General features: G+C 53.4%; 1 protein-coding gene across 3 annotated transcripts in view; it reads right to left on the bottom strand.

Annotated features, from left to right (window-relative positions):
* Positions 1-15,048, bottom strand: part of COL23A1 (collagen type XXIII alpha 1 chain) — a 371,218-nt gene that overhangs the window by 28,615 nt on the left and 327,555 nt on the right. For all 3 annotated transcript variants that reach the window (XM_047777940.1, XM_047777942.1, XM_047777941.1), the window contains 3 exons: positions 3,569-3,595; positions 2,872-2,898; positions 124-150 (listed from right to left, as the gene is read on the bottom strand). In XM_047777940.1, coding sequence (XP_047633896.1) covers positions 124-150; positions 2,872-2,898; positions 3,569-3,595 — 81 coding nt within the window. The remainder of the gene's footprint in view (positions 1-123; positions 151-2,871; positions 2,899-3,568; positions 3,596-15,048) is intronic.

Genomic DNA, 15,048 nt, shown 5'->3' with positions numbered 1-15,048 from the left:
GGAGAGAGGGCTTACTCACCTTTCCGTGATAAGCATAGGGACCCAGAGGGAAGGCTAGACATGCCTTACCATGATATAAAACACACCATGTGGGGTGGGGGGAGGGTCTTTCTCAGTTCTTACCCGGGGGCCGAAGTCTCCTGGTGCACCCTAGGAACAAAAAAACAGAGCCACATGTCACCACTACTTTATTTATTTTTTGCTTTTTAAGGCTGCACCCATGGCATATGGAGGTTCCCAGGCTAGGGGCTGAATCAGAGCTACAGCTGCTGGCCTATGCCATAGCCACAGCAATGCAGGATCCAAGCCATGTCTGAGACCTACATCACAGTTCATGGCAACTCCGGATCCTCAATCCACTGGAGCAAGGCCAGGGATAAAACCTGCGTCCTCATGGATGCTAGTCAGATTTGTTAACTGCTGAGCCACGACGGGAACTCCTACTTTTTTTTTTTTTTTTTAAATTTTATGGCCATAGCCACAGCATATAGAAGTTCCTGGGCCATGGTGAAACTCAGGCCACAGCAATGACCTGAGCCACCACAGTGATGGCACTGGATCCTTAACCCGCTGAGCCACATGGGAACTATACCACCAGGGACTGAATCCGAGCCACAGCTGTGATCTATGCCGCAGCTATGACATCAGATCCTTTAATCCACTGCGTGGGGGGGCTAGGGGTAGAACCCACATCTCCTCGGTGACCTGAGCTGCTGCAGTCCGATTCTTAACCTGCTGCGCCACCTGGGAACAACATCACCACTGCTTTTACTACTTCTTCACATGACTCTGTTCCGTGCTTCACATACATGGTCTCACGTCACTAACAAAAAAAAAAAAAAAGGAGGAGCTCCCGTCGTGGCGCAGTGGTTAACGAATCCGACTAGGAACCATGAGGTTGCGGGTTCGATCCCTGCCCTTGCTCAGTGGGTTAATGATCCGGTGTTGCTGTGAGCTGTGGTGTAGGTTGCAGACGCGGCTCGGATCCAGCGTGGCTGTGGCTCTGGCGTAGGCCGGTGGCTACGGCTCCAATTAGACCCCTAGCCTGGGAACCTCCATATGCCACAGGAGAGGCCCAAGAAATAGCAAAAAAAAAAAAAAAAAAAAAAAAAAAACCCAAAACAAAAGGAGTTCCTGTCGTGGCGCAGCAGAAACGAATCCGACTAGGAACCATAAGGTTTCAGGTTCGATCCCTGGCCTCGATCAGTAGGTTAAGGATCTGGCGTTGCCATGAACTGTGGTGTAGGTCACAGACTGGCTTGGATCTAGCGTTGCTGTGGCTGTGGTGTAGGCTGGCGGCTACAGCTCCGATTAGACCCCTCGCCTGGGAACCTCCACATGCCACCAGTGCGGCCCTAAAAAAACACAAAAAGACAAAAAAAAAAAACCCCAAAACAAAAAACATACTCTATGTTATCTCCATTTTCAATGAGGAAACTGAGGCTCAGAGAGACTAAATGACTTGTACAAGGTCACACAGCTGGCAGATCCAGGGCTTGCAGCCAGGTGCTCTGTTATCTATTGCTAGCCCTCAGACACAGCAGAGCTGATCCCTGAACCTCGGAATCATTAGGGATGATGACTGATTCACTGTTCCAAGCCACCAAGTTATAAGGCAGTATGTTATGCAGCAGCAGATACCAAGACCTCAATTTCTCTCAGGTTTCAAAGCCCCTGCCTTAAGCATTTCCGCGACTTGGTGGCATCAGCCAGAATCAGCGGGAAGGCATTCACTGCACCTGCCAATTGCATGAGTGCCTTGTCATCCACGGACATGCTCAGACCATTACCATGTGCAGTCTTTCCCATTTGAGTCTGGTTTTCATTTACAGATGGAGAACCTGAGGCCCAGAGCTAGGCAACTTGCCAAAGGCCACACAGATGGGGGTGGGGCCAGAATGCAAACCCGAGGCCTGTGCCCTGCTCAGCCCTGATGGTGGACTGGAACCCTGGCTGCCCTGATCTGCCTGGGGGCCATGGGGTGGTGCAGTACAGCCCTGCCTTAGAAGCACCCGGTGCCTGTTGGTGCCACTATACCCAGGTCTGCTCTGGTCCCTCTCTCCCCTCTCTCCTGCTCCTCTCCAAGGCACTTGGGGTTCTCAGCTGTCCAGGGATCTGGCTGTGACACTGAGTGCCAAACGCCAGGGAAGCCCTTGTCACAAAGGCCTGCAAAGATCCCAGGGCCAGCTCTCTGCCATCTGTTTTCCTGGGCCGGGGGAGGGCTCCTCACAAAGGTCATCGACAGCCATTGTCCAGTCCCGTGGGCTCTCCTGGCACCTCCTCTTTTCAGGATTGATTATTTTGGAACCCCATCATTCTGAGTAAACTGTACTTTGAGTTTTTTTACATTCCAGTGCCAGAAGAACTGAGATTCAACCCTCCATGCTCTTTCTTTCTTTCCTCTCTCCCTTCCTCCTTCCTTCCTTTCTTCCTTCCTGTCTGTCCTTTTGGGGCCACGCTCGGCATATGGAGGTTCCCAGGCTAGGGGTTGAATCAGAGCTGTAGCTGCCAGCCTACACCACAGCCACAGCAATGCGGGATCCGAGCTTCATCTGCAACCTACACCACAGGCTCACGGCAACACTGGATCCTTAACCCAGTGGGTGAGGTCAGGGATGCTAGTTGGGTTTGTTTACCGCTGAGCCATGATGGTAACTCCCAACCCTCCGCATACTTTAAATTGTCAAATGTAAAGCCTTGTAACCATTTTAGAAGGCAGGCACCCCTAGCTCCCCTTTACAGATGAGAAAACTGAGGCTCCAGGCGGGGATGTATGTGCTCAAGGTCACACTCTGGAACTGGGGTTCAAAGGCACGTTTCTGGTCTCCTTTCTCAGCCTCCCGCATCTGCATAGGTTCTGGCATCACTTACCTTTTCCCCTTTGGGGCCTGGAAGTCCCTGGAGAAAGAAGGCAGAGAAAAGACAGGAGTGAGCGAGGAGGACTAGACTGGCCCCCTTCCAGCTTCCCTGAGGCTTTGAGGGTAGAAGGGCCCATGAGGTTGGGCAGAGCTGTGGGCGGCCGAGTGAAAAGACACATGTGCGGGTCAGCCTTTACATGGGCTGCCTGTGCCGGCCCCAGGGAAGCTCTGTACCTCAGTCCTCACAGGGGAGAGAGGGGGGACCGGGGCAGTCATGGGCATCCTCCCCAGACAGGGCCGCGTGGACTGGCCACACCCCCTAGAGAACAGAGCCCTCCCCGCCCTGTACCTGCTGGGCGCAGGTACCGGTGAGGAGAGTGTGTGAGCGCGGAGGTGGCTTCCTGCAGGCCACGGTGGCTGCCAATACGCTCTGGCTGCAGGCAAATGTGTCTCTTTCAGTCTTGCCAAGGTACCAGGGTCAGGCCCCAAGGCACTGAATGTGGGGCTCAGAGGCCTGGGGTGGGGGCCAGGCTGCAGTGGGTCAGCTCCGAGTTCACACCTTTGGTCAGGGACTGACCTGATTACTGGCCTCTATCCCCAATCATCCATGTTCCCTTCAGCTAGTAATGGACTCGCTCATTCATTCATTCATTCAGCTCCAGGGGCAGCCCCATCCCAGGACCACCTACAATAGCCCTGGTATCACTTACAGGCTTGCCATCCAGACCCAGTGGCCCCTGGAAAAAGAGAGAGCAGAGGTCACACATGGGAAAGGCATTTCTTCTGTGTTTTGCAACCCAGAGGCACTCCTGAGTGACAAGGGACCAAAGCCAGCCCTGAGCCCGTGGTCTGGGTACATTTCACCTGGGCTCACACGGGGAGCATCTCTGTGTTGTTTGCTGCCAGAATCCCCTCCTCTGATAACAGAGCCCATTTCTTCTCCAAAGCCACCCCTATCCACCCCATGGGGTTTGGGCATGTGGCCACATTCCCTCGGCCTGGGTGGGTGGTCCAGGAATGAGTGGCATGCCTGGGGCTTTGAATGAATGGCGGAGCTTTAGAAAAAAGAGGGTTCTTTTCTCCTGATGGGGCTAATCCTGGGGTACCACGTGGCTTGAGGAAGAGCCAACAGAGAGGAAGGCAGAACTGAGAGACAGAGAGAAAGGCAGGCAAGCAACCTAAAGGTGAAATTCCCCCTGCACACTTCTGTTTGTCAGTGAATACACTTTTTTCTTTAAGATAGTTTGCGTTACATTTCTATCACCTGTAATTTGTTAGGGACCAAATGCATCCCCTTCAAATTCATATATTGAAATCTACCCCCACTGTGATGGCATGTGGAGGTGGTGCCTTTGGGAGGTTGATTAGGTCATGAGGGTGGGGCCCTCAAGAATGAAATTAGTGCCCTTACAAAAGGGACCCTAGGGAGCTCTCCAGCCCTCTCTCCATCATGTGAGGACACAGTAAGAAGGCAGCCAACTGCAGCCTGGGAAAGGGCCCTCACCAGAACCCAACCTCCAGAACTGTGTGTGAGAGAGATTTCTGTGGTTTATAGGCCACGCAGTCTATGATCGTTTCTTAGAGAAGCCTGAATGGACTAAGATATAACTAGAAGAATCTCGAAAGCTCTTTCAGCTCCCTGCACTGCTATGGCCTTTGCAGGCAAAAGTCAAGGCTGACCAAAGCCAAATAACAAGAGGCTGGGTTTAGAGAACTGCGGCCTCTCAGGGGTCCCATGGGCTCCGTGGTGTCTGCAGCCAGCCAGTGACCCCTGCACAGGACCCCTCACTAGGTCCCCTCCAACCTGTCCACCCACCTAACAAAGCCTCACTGAGCTCCACCTCCCTGTGGGGGTGCAGAGGTATCCAAAGAGGGGGTGCCGTGGGCTGGGTCCACCTGGTCTCTGCTCCCCACCACTGCCCCCATCCCCAGGTACACGTCATGCTGGACCCCAGCAAGTGTTCTCAGCAGCTCCACTTTCCTGAGCCATCGCACACTCTGCCCACCTGCCTGGCACACCCTTTTTGCCTTTGGATATCGTCTTCAGCTCAGTTACCTCCTCTTCCACGAAGCCCTCCAGGCTTCTCCATTTTCCAAAATCAGACTACCTGTCTTTGCGCTCAGCACATTTGGATGGTATGGGTCATGTATGGGCTCCACAAATCTTCCAGTAGATCCAGGAAAAGGGACCGATCCCTGTGCCTCCCGTGCTCAGATGAGGCCTGACGTGGAGCGTGTGTTGGTAGATGAGTGTGGGGTCAAACCAAGGAGGGGCCGCAAGGAAGCGGACTGTGTGTAAATGTGTATCATACAACGTGGAAGTGACAGGGAGGGACAGACAAGGGGTTCTGCAGGGAGAGAGCATGTCCAGCTCTGGGAGGGGCTGGAAAAGATTAGGGAGCGCTACCTTGAAAAAGTAACCTCTGGGGATTTGGATACATATGTGTGTGTGTGGGGGGGGGGTGGAGGGTGGGGGAGGACACTGTGGGAAGAGAGAACAGCCCAGCAAAGGCAGGAGGAGGGAACAGGCAGAGGGCCTGTGAGCAGAGAGGCAGCTCAGCCTCAGCATCAAGCCCACCTCCTCCCTGCGGTTCCACCACTCTGGCTGCTCTCTCTGCCCAGTGACGAGGTTGCTTGCGGCCAGGGCCAGCCTCTGGTCTCCCCCAGCTCTCTGACATCTTACCCATCTTCATGCCTTTGCCTGGGCTGTTCCCTCTGCCTGGTATGCCCTTCCCTGCTGCCTCCAGCCAATGAGAGTGACTCATCCTCGGAGGCACTCTCCAGCTCGGGGAAGCCTTTCCTGGACCCAGCTGAGATGGTCTCTTCGCCTGTAGGTCTAGACACAGCCTGACAGTTGCTGAGCCTGCCCTCTAGGTCCAGCAGTTGCTGAGCCTGCCCTCTAGGTCTGCCAGTTCGCCAGATGCCGTGACAGCAGCTGCTCTTTTGTGCTTTCACTTGGGGGCCTTGCTCCAGGCTGGAGACCAGGGTGATTCTAAAAACTGGTCTCCTAAGGGCTTCTGGCCATGCACTTCCCAGTTGGCCAAGGGCCTGGATGTCAGGGTGATGGCCTGGGGACAGCTGTGGTCCCAGGAGAGTTGGAGTGGGGCTATTCCAGGGTTGGAGGTCCAGGCCTTGGGGGCTCCTGGTCAGGCAAAGCTCTGGTCGCCATCACCGGCAGCTCACTGGGAGCTACCCCAGCTGGTCTGTCTCCTGGGCCAGCTGCTGGCTGCCCTGACCCTTGGCTCTATAATGACCAAGGGCCCTTCCCTTCAGTAGTCTGCTAAATGTGGGCCCTGGCCCCTGGGCATCTCTACGGTAGACCCCTTGCCTGGGCCTGGCCTTCTCAGTTGCCACAATACTCAGGGCCCAGGCCCATTCTGAGGATCTTCTGGGGGCTGTTGGTGGCCCCCACACTCTGCCTGAATCACAACTGGAGCCCTGTGTAAGGCAGGTGTTGTCATCTCTGTCTTACAGAGGAAGAAACTAAGCCCCAGTGAGGGGAAGGCCACGCAGCCAGGAGAGGTAGGGGCTGGGGCCCAGATGGCAGGTGCTTCAGTTCTGTGTCTTCACTGCCCTCAAGCCCAGGCAGTGGTCTCTCCTGGTCTCTGGCCACTTCTTCTGCTCCCATCTGCCCTTGCACGCCTCTGTTCAGACCTTCCCTGCTCTGACCCATCACCTGCTGGACCTCCCCTGCCCACAGGCCCCCAGTCACCTTGTCCAACATGGCTGCCACTGCAGACTGTGCCCAGGCCCTACAGGTGCCCGTGCATCCTGCTTACCTGAGCCCAAACAGTACAAACTTTGCCCCTCTCCAATCTGCATGGGTTAAGAAAGCCATAATGCAGACGGCAATTAAAAGGAGACTAAGCTACAGCTAAGAACTAAACACCGTTCTTTCCTTTTCAAGAAAAAACAAGTGTGAGGATGGGGTGCAAAAGGAACCCCTGTGTTTTGTTGATGGGAATGTGAATTGTGTAGCCACTATGCAAAACAGTATGGAGGTCCTTCAACCAAAACGAGAACTACCTTACGACCCAGCAATTCTACTGTCTGGTATTTATCCAAAGAAAATGAAAACAAAAATTGGAAAAGATATCTATACTCCCATGTTCACTGAAGAATTAGTTAAAACAGTCAAGACAGAGAAACAACCTTAGTGTCCACCAATGGATGAATGGATAATGAAGATGTCACAGATGCAAACACAGACACATACAGACACACACACACTCTCTTTCAACAGAGTATTATTCAGCCATAAAAAAGAATGAAATCTTGCCACTTGGAACAACATCGATGGACCCTGAGGTGATTATGCTAAGTAAAGAGGTCAGATAGAGAAAGACAAATACCGTAGGATCTCATTTCCATGTGGCATCCAAAACAATACTGATCTCATAGATACAGAAAACAGAGCAGAGGTTGCCAGAGGTGGGGAGGTAGGGGTGGATGTGGGTGAAATGGATGAAGGGAGCAAAAGGTGCAAACTTCCAGTTATAAGATAAATAAGTCCTATATGATCAGCAATCTAATTCCTAGGCATATATCTAGATAAAACTACACTTCAAAAAGATACATTTACCCACATATTCATAGTAGCACTATTCACAAATAGCTAAGACATGGAAACAACCTACATGTTCATTGACAGATGAATGGATTAAGAAGATGGGGTACATACGTACAATGGAATATTAATCAACCATAAAAAGAATGAAATAATGCCATTTGCAGCAACTAGAGATTCTCATACTAAGTGAAGAAAGAAACAAAGAGAAAGGCAAATACCATATGATATCACTTATATGTGGAATCTAAAATATGGCATGGAGTTCCTGTCATGGCTTAGTGATAATGAACCTGACCAGCGTCCATGAGGATGCAGGTTCGATCCCTGGCCCTACTCAGTGGGTTAAGGACCTGGCATTGCTGTGAGCTGCAGTGTAGGTCACAGATGCAGCTAGGATCTGGCATTGCTGTGGCTGTGGCATAGGGTGGCAGCTGCAGCTTTGATTCGATCATAGCATGGAAACTTCCATATGCTGCAGGTGCAGTCCTAAGGAGCCTACACACACACACACACACACACACACACACACACAGATATGTAGTGTGTGTGTGTGTGTGTGTGTGTATGGCACAAATATGTATGTATGTATGTATCTATCTATCTATCTATGGCACAAATGAACCTATCTGCAACATAGAAACAGATGAATCTATCTATCTCACAGACATAGAGAAGAGACTTGTGGTTGCCAAGGGAGAGGAGGGAGGGACTGGGATGGAGTGGGAGTTTGGGATTGATAAATACGGACTAGTACATTTAGAATGGATATGCAATGAGGTCCTGCTGTACAGCACAGGGAACTATATCCAATCTCTTGAGATAGAACATGATGGAAGATAATATAAGAAAGGGAGTGTATATATATATGTATGACTGGGTTACTTTGCTGTATAGCAGAAATTGGCACAACATTGTAAATCAACTACGCTTTAATATAATAAAAAATTCAACTAAAAAAAGGATAAATAAGTCCTAGGGCTCTAATGTAAGCATGGTGACTACAGTTAACAATACTGTATTGCATATTTGAAAGTGACTCAGAGAGCTTTTGTTTTTTTTTTTCTTTTTCTTTTTAGGACACTTTGCTGCATATGGAGTCCCCAGGCCAGGGATTAGATCTGAGCCACAGCTGTGACTTACGCTGCAGCTGTGACAATGTCGGATCCTTTAACCCACTGTGCCAGGCTGGGGATCGAACTTACATCCAGGTGTTCAGAGATGCCACTGATCCCATTGTACCACAGCGGAAACAAGAGAGGAGTTTTTAGAAGGCTTCGTTACAAGGAAAAAAAAAAAAAAAAAAAGGAGACTAAGGTGCAGCATAGAACTAAATACAACTCTGTTCTTCATATGCCAGGAGGGAGGACACAGCGGGCAGCAGCTGGGGACATGAGCTGGCCTTGGAACTGGACTGCATGATGAGTTCAAGGCACCCCTAATAAAGGCCAGGACCCAAAGCAGGACTCTTTTTTTTTTTTTTTGTCTTTTCTAGGGCCATTTCTCATGGCATATGGAGGTTCCCAGGCTAGGGGTCTAATTGGAGCTGTAGCCACTGGCCTACACCAGAGCCACAGCAACGCGGGATCTGAGCCGCATCTGCGACCTACACCACAGGCCACGGCAACGCCGGATCCTTAACCCACTGAGCAAGGCCAGGGACCGAACCTGCAGCCTCATGGTTCCTAGTCGGATTCGTTAACCACTGAGCCATGACGAGAACTCCAAGCAGGGCTCACTTTGGACTTGACTCCACATCCTTCATGGCATCTGCCCCAGCCACAGCCCTCCCTGGGAGGCAGATGCCATGCCCCCTCCTATGGATGAAGAAGCCGAGCCAGTGGATTATCCAGGGGCTGAAATGGGCACTACTCTCCATTCAGTGCTCCGTCTCCTGCAGCACAGGGGAGTGGGGGGTGACAGACAGCGTCCAGGGAAGAAAGCTCACAGGCTTTGCCTTCCTTTCTGGATTCTTGGTGCACTTGTTTTCCGCCCTGAGCAGACCTTCCCCAGGGAAAGGCTCTCTGGACACCCTTTGACTTTGACCCTCTGCCGGGCCCAGTTCCAGGTGATGTGAAGCGGAAATGTCAGCTGTAGAAGGAGCCCGGGGATGTTCCCTCGCCTTCGACCCCAGGGTGGGGAACTCAGTGCCACCAGCTGTCTCTGAAAGCATTCTGATGGCCAGATCTCAGCGGCGCCTTGCCGAGAGTGGCTGCCAACTCTGAGATTGCCCTTTGTGGGTCATGGACGCTGCAGCAATCTTGGAAACGTCCACGGCGGGGCTAAAGTAAAGTCATCTCTAATTCCCTGGGGACCCAAGGTTGGAGCTGTGTGTGATGGGATCTGAGGCCAAGAAGATTCTCTTGGCAAACACAGAAAGCCCACGTGCAAATATTTAGAGAGCAGAGGGTGGGAGTACCCGTCGTGGCGCAGTGGTTAATGAATCTGACTAGGAACCATGAGGTTGAGGGTTCGATCCCTGCCCTTGTTGCTCAGTGGGTTAAGGATCTGGCGTTACTGTGAGCTGTGGTGTAGGTTGCAGACGCGGCTTGGATCCCGCGTTGCTGTGGCTCTGGTGTAGGCCGGTGGCAACAGCTCCGATTAGATCCCTAGCCTGGGAATATCCATATGCCACAGAAGCGGCCCTAGAAAATGCAAAAAGACAAAAAAAAAAAAAGAGAGAGAGAGAGAGTAGAGGGTGCTGGCCTGGTCTTGAGGATGGAACTGACTTATAGCCATGGCTTTGGTCTGTGGAGGTGGCTCTGGGCTCAGCTCTGATGACACCTAGGCGAGAAGGCTGTGCCCAGACCCCTGATTTCTCCATCTGGGGAAACAGGTGGCCTGTGGAGAGGCTGCTGGGTGACCAGTGGTCACTGGGAGTCACTGAGGAGGGGACTGACAGAGGGGTGGGGTAGAGGGGGAAAACAGCCTGGCTTTGGAGTCAGATGACCTGCCCAGCTTGGGGGCATGATACTGGCCCCTCTTATCCTGGAGGAGGCTGGGCCCTGGGCTGTGAACCTTACAAGATGGGTCCTGCCTGCAGTTTCCCTGCATATAGCCTTTCCCAAACTGGTGTCCATGGAACACCATCCTGCAAGGGGTTAACAGGCTTGCCTGGGAAAGGGAATTCCACAGTCATGTAAGTTTGAGAAAAGCTGGGCTACACCCTGTGAAATAGGCTTCTTTCCTGCGAGATTTGCCTGAGCCATCTTTCTGCTCATGGTTCTCCAGGAGGGCAATATTTCCAGCCTTGCTGGTCTCAGGGCCCCCTCGAATCTTGGCAAAGCAAATACGGCAGCAGGCTGTGTGGACCATCTATAAACCAGGCGTCTTCCTGGGCTGGAGGGAGACCCAAGTCTGGCTCTGGGTCCTCAGAGAGCAGGAGAAACAGCCTGGGGAAGGGTCAGGGGCTGGTTGGATGGGAGACAAGGACAAACATGGGGTGGGTCCAGCACCAGGCTGGACCAAGGCAGGACAAGGTCAAGGCTGAGTGTCCCAGCTGATGACAAGCTGGTTTTGAGCAGGATGGGGCTGCTCTAGGAAGCCGGGCCATCTGGAAGAGCAGAGCCCCAGATGGGGTGGAGCCTTGGCCTCAGTGCCAGGGGGTCTTAGCCCATCAAGGCAGCCCTCATCTTCCCCAACCATCTCCCCTGCTCCAGCTGCTTCTCTCCCTGCATCTCCCACCGGAGGGGGGCAGGAAAGAACAACACCAGGCAGCCCCGGCAGTGAAGGCAGGGCTTAGGCTTTGCCTGGATTCCCCTCTCTGAGCCTCAGCTTTCAAGGAACGGGTGATCCAGGTCAGACGCCACAGTACTGTGCCCGGAGGCTCTCGGTTCCTGCCGGCCCCCTTCCCTGCCTGATCAAAGCCGTGGAATTCACCAGAGGTTTTCAACGCCTTCTGCCCTCCACGAAGCCTCACAGCTGTTTACAAGCCTGGGTTCTGCTCTAAATCACTCCTCCCTGGTACAGATCAGCTGAGCTCCAGGATACTTCTGGATGTGTGGAAGCTAGCAAGGCCCTGGGCTGCACGTGAATCACTGGCCAGGAGGACAGAGCCCCTGCGCTGGCCCCTGGCCTCGCTCAGGGACCTGCACAGCCCAGAGGCTCAGTCTCCTCATCTGTAAAGTGGAGGTCGTGCCCTTCTCCCAAACGACAAGTTCATCATGGGTTCATGGGTCCCAGATCAGCCTCCTTCCTCTCTTCTCCTAGAGCTACTCCAAGATGTGAGCCTTTACAGGCAAGTGGATACTGGGTGGAGTCCACACTGGCCCTGGGGTGGCAGCGCTGGGAGGGGACCTTTGTGTGGCCTTTCGAGCGGGTGGTGGGACACTGGGCTGTGCCACTGTTCACGTCTCTTACCTTCATGGGGTTGCTCCCTCCCTCTCTGGTTGGTATCTCCTAAGCAGTGGAGTATGCCCGACTCCACCGCTGCCGCTTCTCAATGTCCAGCAGGGGACAAGCCTCGGAGGGATCTTAAAGTGAAGAAGCTGCGTGGACCGTTTTCTATACCGGGTCTGCTCCTCCCTGTTAACTGGGACTCAGGCATCCCAGCTGGCGGGAGTATCTAGGGAACCGAACTAAGTCAATATCCTGGCCATGTTTCCATGGAGACAGGAGTAAATGCTCAGACTGGCCGGGGCTGGGGGACTGTCCTGCTTTCTGGTTGTAATTAACGCTGATGGCTCCTGTCGGGGAATGGAGCCCTCAAAATGCACCAGGACGGGGCCCCTGGATGAGGGGGCTTACCAGGATTATCAGTCCAGGGCCCAGTAATTATGGCCCAGATGTTGACAATTCATCAAATTACAAGGCTGTTGGGGCCCCCGGGGCCCAGCCTGGGACGTGCACATTCCTGCGTGAAGGCTCCCTCATTAGGGCTGTCCACTCGGCAAAGGGGTCGGTGGGCAGCCCCCTCGGGCAGGTCGGCACCACGTGGTTCTGATTTCTCAGGCCAGGCTATTCACACACACGGGTCACGGTGAGACTGGCCATGCTTAGCAATTTCCTAGACTCGAATGCCACCCTCGGGTAAGGGATGAAGGAGCCCAGCTTCTTATGTCCAGCCTGGCTGCAGATCGGGCCTGAGGAGTTCACACAGTTCCTCCTGGGGGACCCCGTCCCCCAGGCTCTGCAGTCACCTATCGCACCCAACTCATAGGAAGCCGTGGAGGGTTTAGCTGGGTCAGAGCATCAGCAGGGAAGGGCAGGGCCAGGGCAGGGCTAGCCTGGAGCCAGGGTTGGTTTGGTCCATGCAGTTCAAAAAACAACAGCAAATTGACAGGCTAATGTAAATCAACTATAACAGAAAAAATGAAAACGAAAGAAAAACACAAAAACACAGCAGCAACGACCACTAACTCATTCAGTTGCCACACTTAACAGCTATGACGTTTGACGTAAACACGTGGTGTAGGGATTTTCTTGAAAAGTTGAAGATCTTGCACACCTGAGTTCACACACCTGGCGATACCTGCTGGGTCAAGTGCTCCTTTAGCTGGGCCGTGCCCCAGGGCCACAGGCCCCACTCTACCCTACTGCCTCACGCCTGGGCCGCCGGCCCGCCGAGGGGACCTGCCAGCTCTGCAGGGGCATCAGGGTTGATGACCCTTGGTACAGAAAGTCTCCAGGTCCCTTTCAGCTCTATGATTCTGGGAGGCCAGAAAGCCAGCTGGCTTCCATTTTGGGGAGAAGGCACGCTTGGTGAATATCCTGTGTGCGCTGGAAGCAATTATGTGTATGTCCAGCCATTACACATCATGGCTAGAAGAGGTAGTGCTATGCCTTTGAACCAATCCCCAAATATCTGCTTAAATGACACATTTGCCTGTTACACGATTACCCTGTCAGGTATCAGGAAAACTTGTTCCTGGGTGGGGAGAAGGGGAGTAACAGGCCTGACTCCCATAGGGTGTGAGAGGTTGGAAAGAGCTGGGTCAGTGAGTTGGGCTTGTCTGCCCAGAGCTGCCTGGTGTCTCCAGCTCAGGCACATGGGGCTGGTCTAATGGAAGCCATGGGAACAGCAGACAGGCTGGGTCACCCATTTCGGTGGCAGCCTCCGCGAGGGTGAGGATCTAGCAGGATGGACCTGAAGGGTGATGGTCCCGGTGTGGCTGGAATGCCATGATGGAGGCAGTTGAAAGGGAGGTGGCCCACCTGGGACAGGGTGACTTGGACAGTGGGACTGAGACATAGCATTACTGGGACACCAGGGACACTGGGGACAGAGTGACTGAAATCCCTGGTGCCCCGGGCCACACTCCTGATCTTCCCTCTTGTCCTCAGCCTTAGTCTCTGGGGCCACATCCCAGCTTCCTCCTTCTCACTCATGTTTGAATTTCCAGCCCCCCTGCCACCCCGGGCTTTGGGATGGCCCCTCTGTGGTTTCCATGGTTTCCTGGTAATGGATTGCTTGGAATCCTTAAGGGTCCAAAGCCTACCTCTAAAGTTTGTATTTCCAGCCTTTCATGAAATGGTGGAAGCTGTGGTTGTGGCTGACCTGCTTGGGCTGAGCTGCGGTGCCCCCTTAGATGGGGCGTGTGCCACCCCTGCCCTGAGTGCAGCCCCAGCCCAGTTGTTCCCCAAACTCTACCGCACCCAGCCAGCGCCCCCATCTCCTCACCTGGCTTGTGAGGCATCAGTGAGCTTGGGAGCCTGCAATTCTAGCTCTGAACCAAATCACGTCCACGTTCAGTCCCCCCACCACCCCTGCCTAGGACTCTCTCCTGGACCAGGCTCCACCAGCCTCCCTGCCTCCCTTCTGTCCCCACACGCCCATCCTTCCTACGAAGCCAAGTATGGTGCCGGGGGGTGGGGGGCTCATCCTGATCACCTTGTCTTTACCCCGCACACCTTGGAGGGAGCTGCTTAACTTCCTGGAGCCTGTTTCCTCCTCTTTCCTGGAAAGTGGGTGTGGTGTGGACTGAGTGGCTTCTCATAGGTGACAGTGCCTGGCCTGGAGCTTGGTGCTAGAGGGTTGCAGTGTGACTGTGATGAGCTGGGCAAGTTCTGGGGCAGGAATCCAGGAAGTGGGGTGGAGCTAAAAGACACACACCTTTGCCTTCTCACCTGGATGCTGAGCCCAGCCCCATCAGGTAGGCATCATTATCACCCCGACTCCACAGACAAAGAAACTGGAGCTTGGACAGGCCAGGCATGGCCAGCTTTGGCTGGGACCCAAGCCTGAATCTCATGCCTAAACCCTGCATGTGTCCTGCCTCACCACCCTCCTCTGGCTTTGGCAGCAGCTGGCACAGCCTCAGCCCTGCCCTCAGAGGAGAGCCGCAGGACCCCTTGGCCTGACATTCAAGGACCCCTCTTCTGCCTCCATGGGCCTCCTTCCAGACTCATGGGTCATCTCTGAGAAGAGCTCCTCAACTCCCCCTCAGCCCAGAGCTTCTTCCCTCCCCACAGTGACTGTCCCCCAGGTGCCAGTGCCCACCAGAGGCCTGGCTCTGAGGGCTGTCTGTGGATCTTTTTTTTTGTTGTTTCTTGGTAAAGGTTCTTTTTTCCAGCTAAAGGTTTGTTCATTTTTGTTTATGTTATCAATGAATCAAGTCTTAGTTTTTTTTTTTTTTTTTTTTGTCTTTTTAGGGCCGTACCCGTGACATATGGAAGTTCCCAGGC

The sequence above is a fragment of the Phacochoerus africanus genome, chromosome 4, assembly GCF_016906955.1.
Source record: "Phacochoerus africanus isolate WHEZ1 chromosome 4, ROS_Pafr_v1, whole genome shotgun sequence".
NCBI classification, from domain to species: Eukaryota; Metazoa; Chordata; class Mammalia; order Artiodactyla; family Suidae; genus Phacochoerus; species Phacochoerus africanus.
Note: the sequence above shows the minus strand (reverse complement) of the source record. Positions and strands in the feature narration are given on the sequence as shown.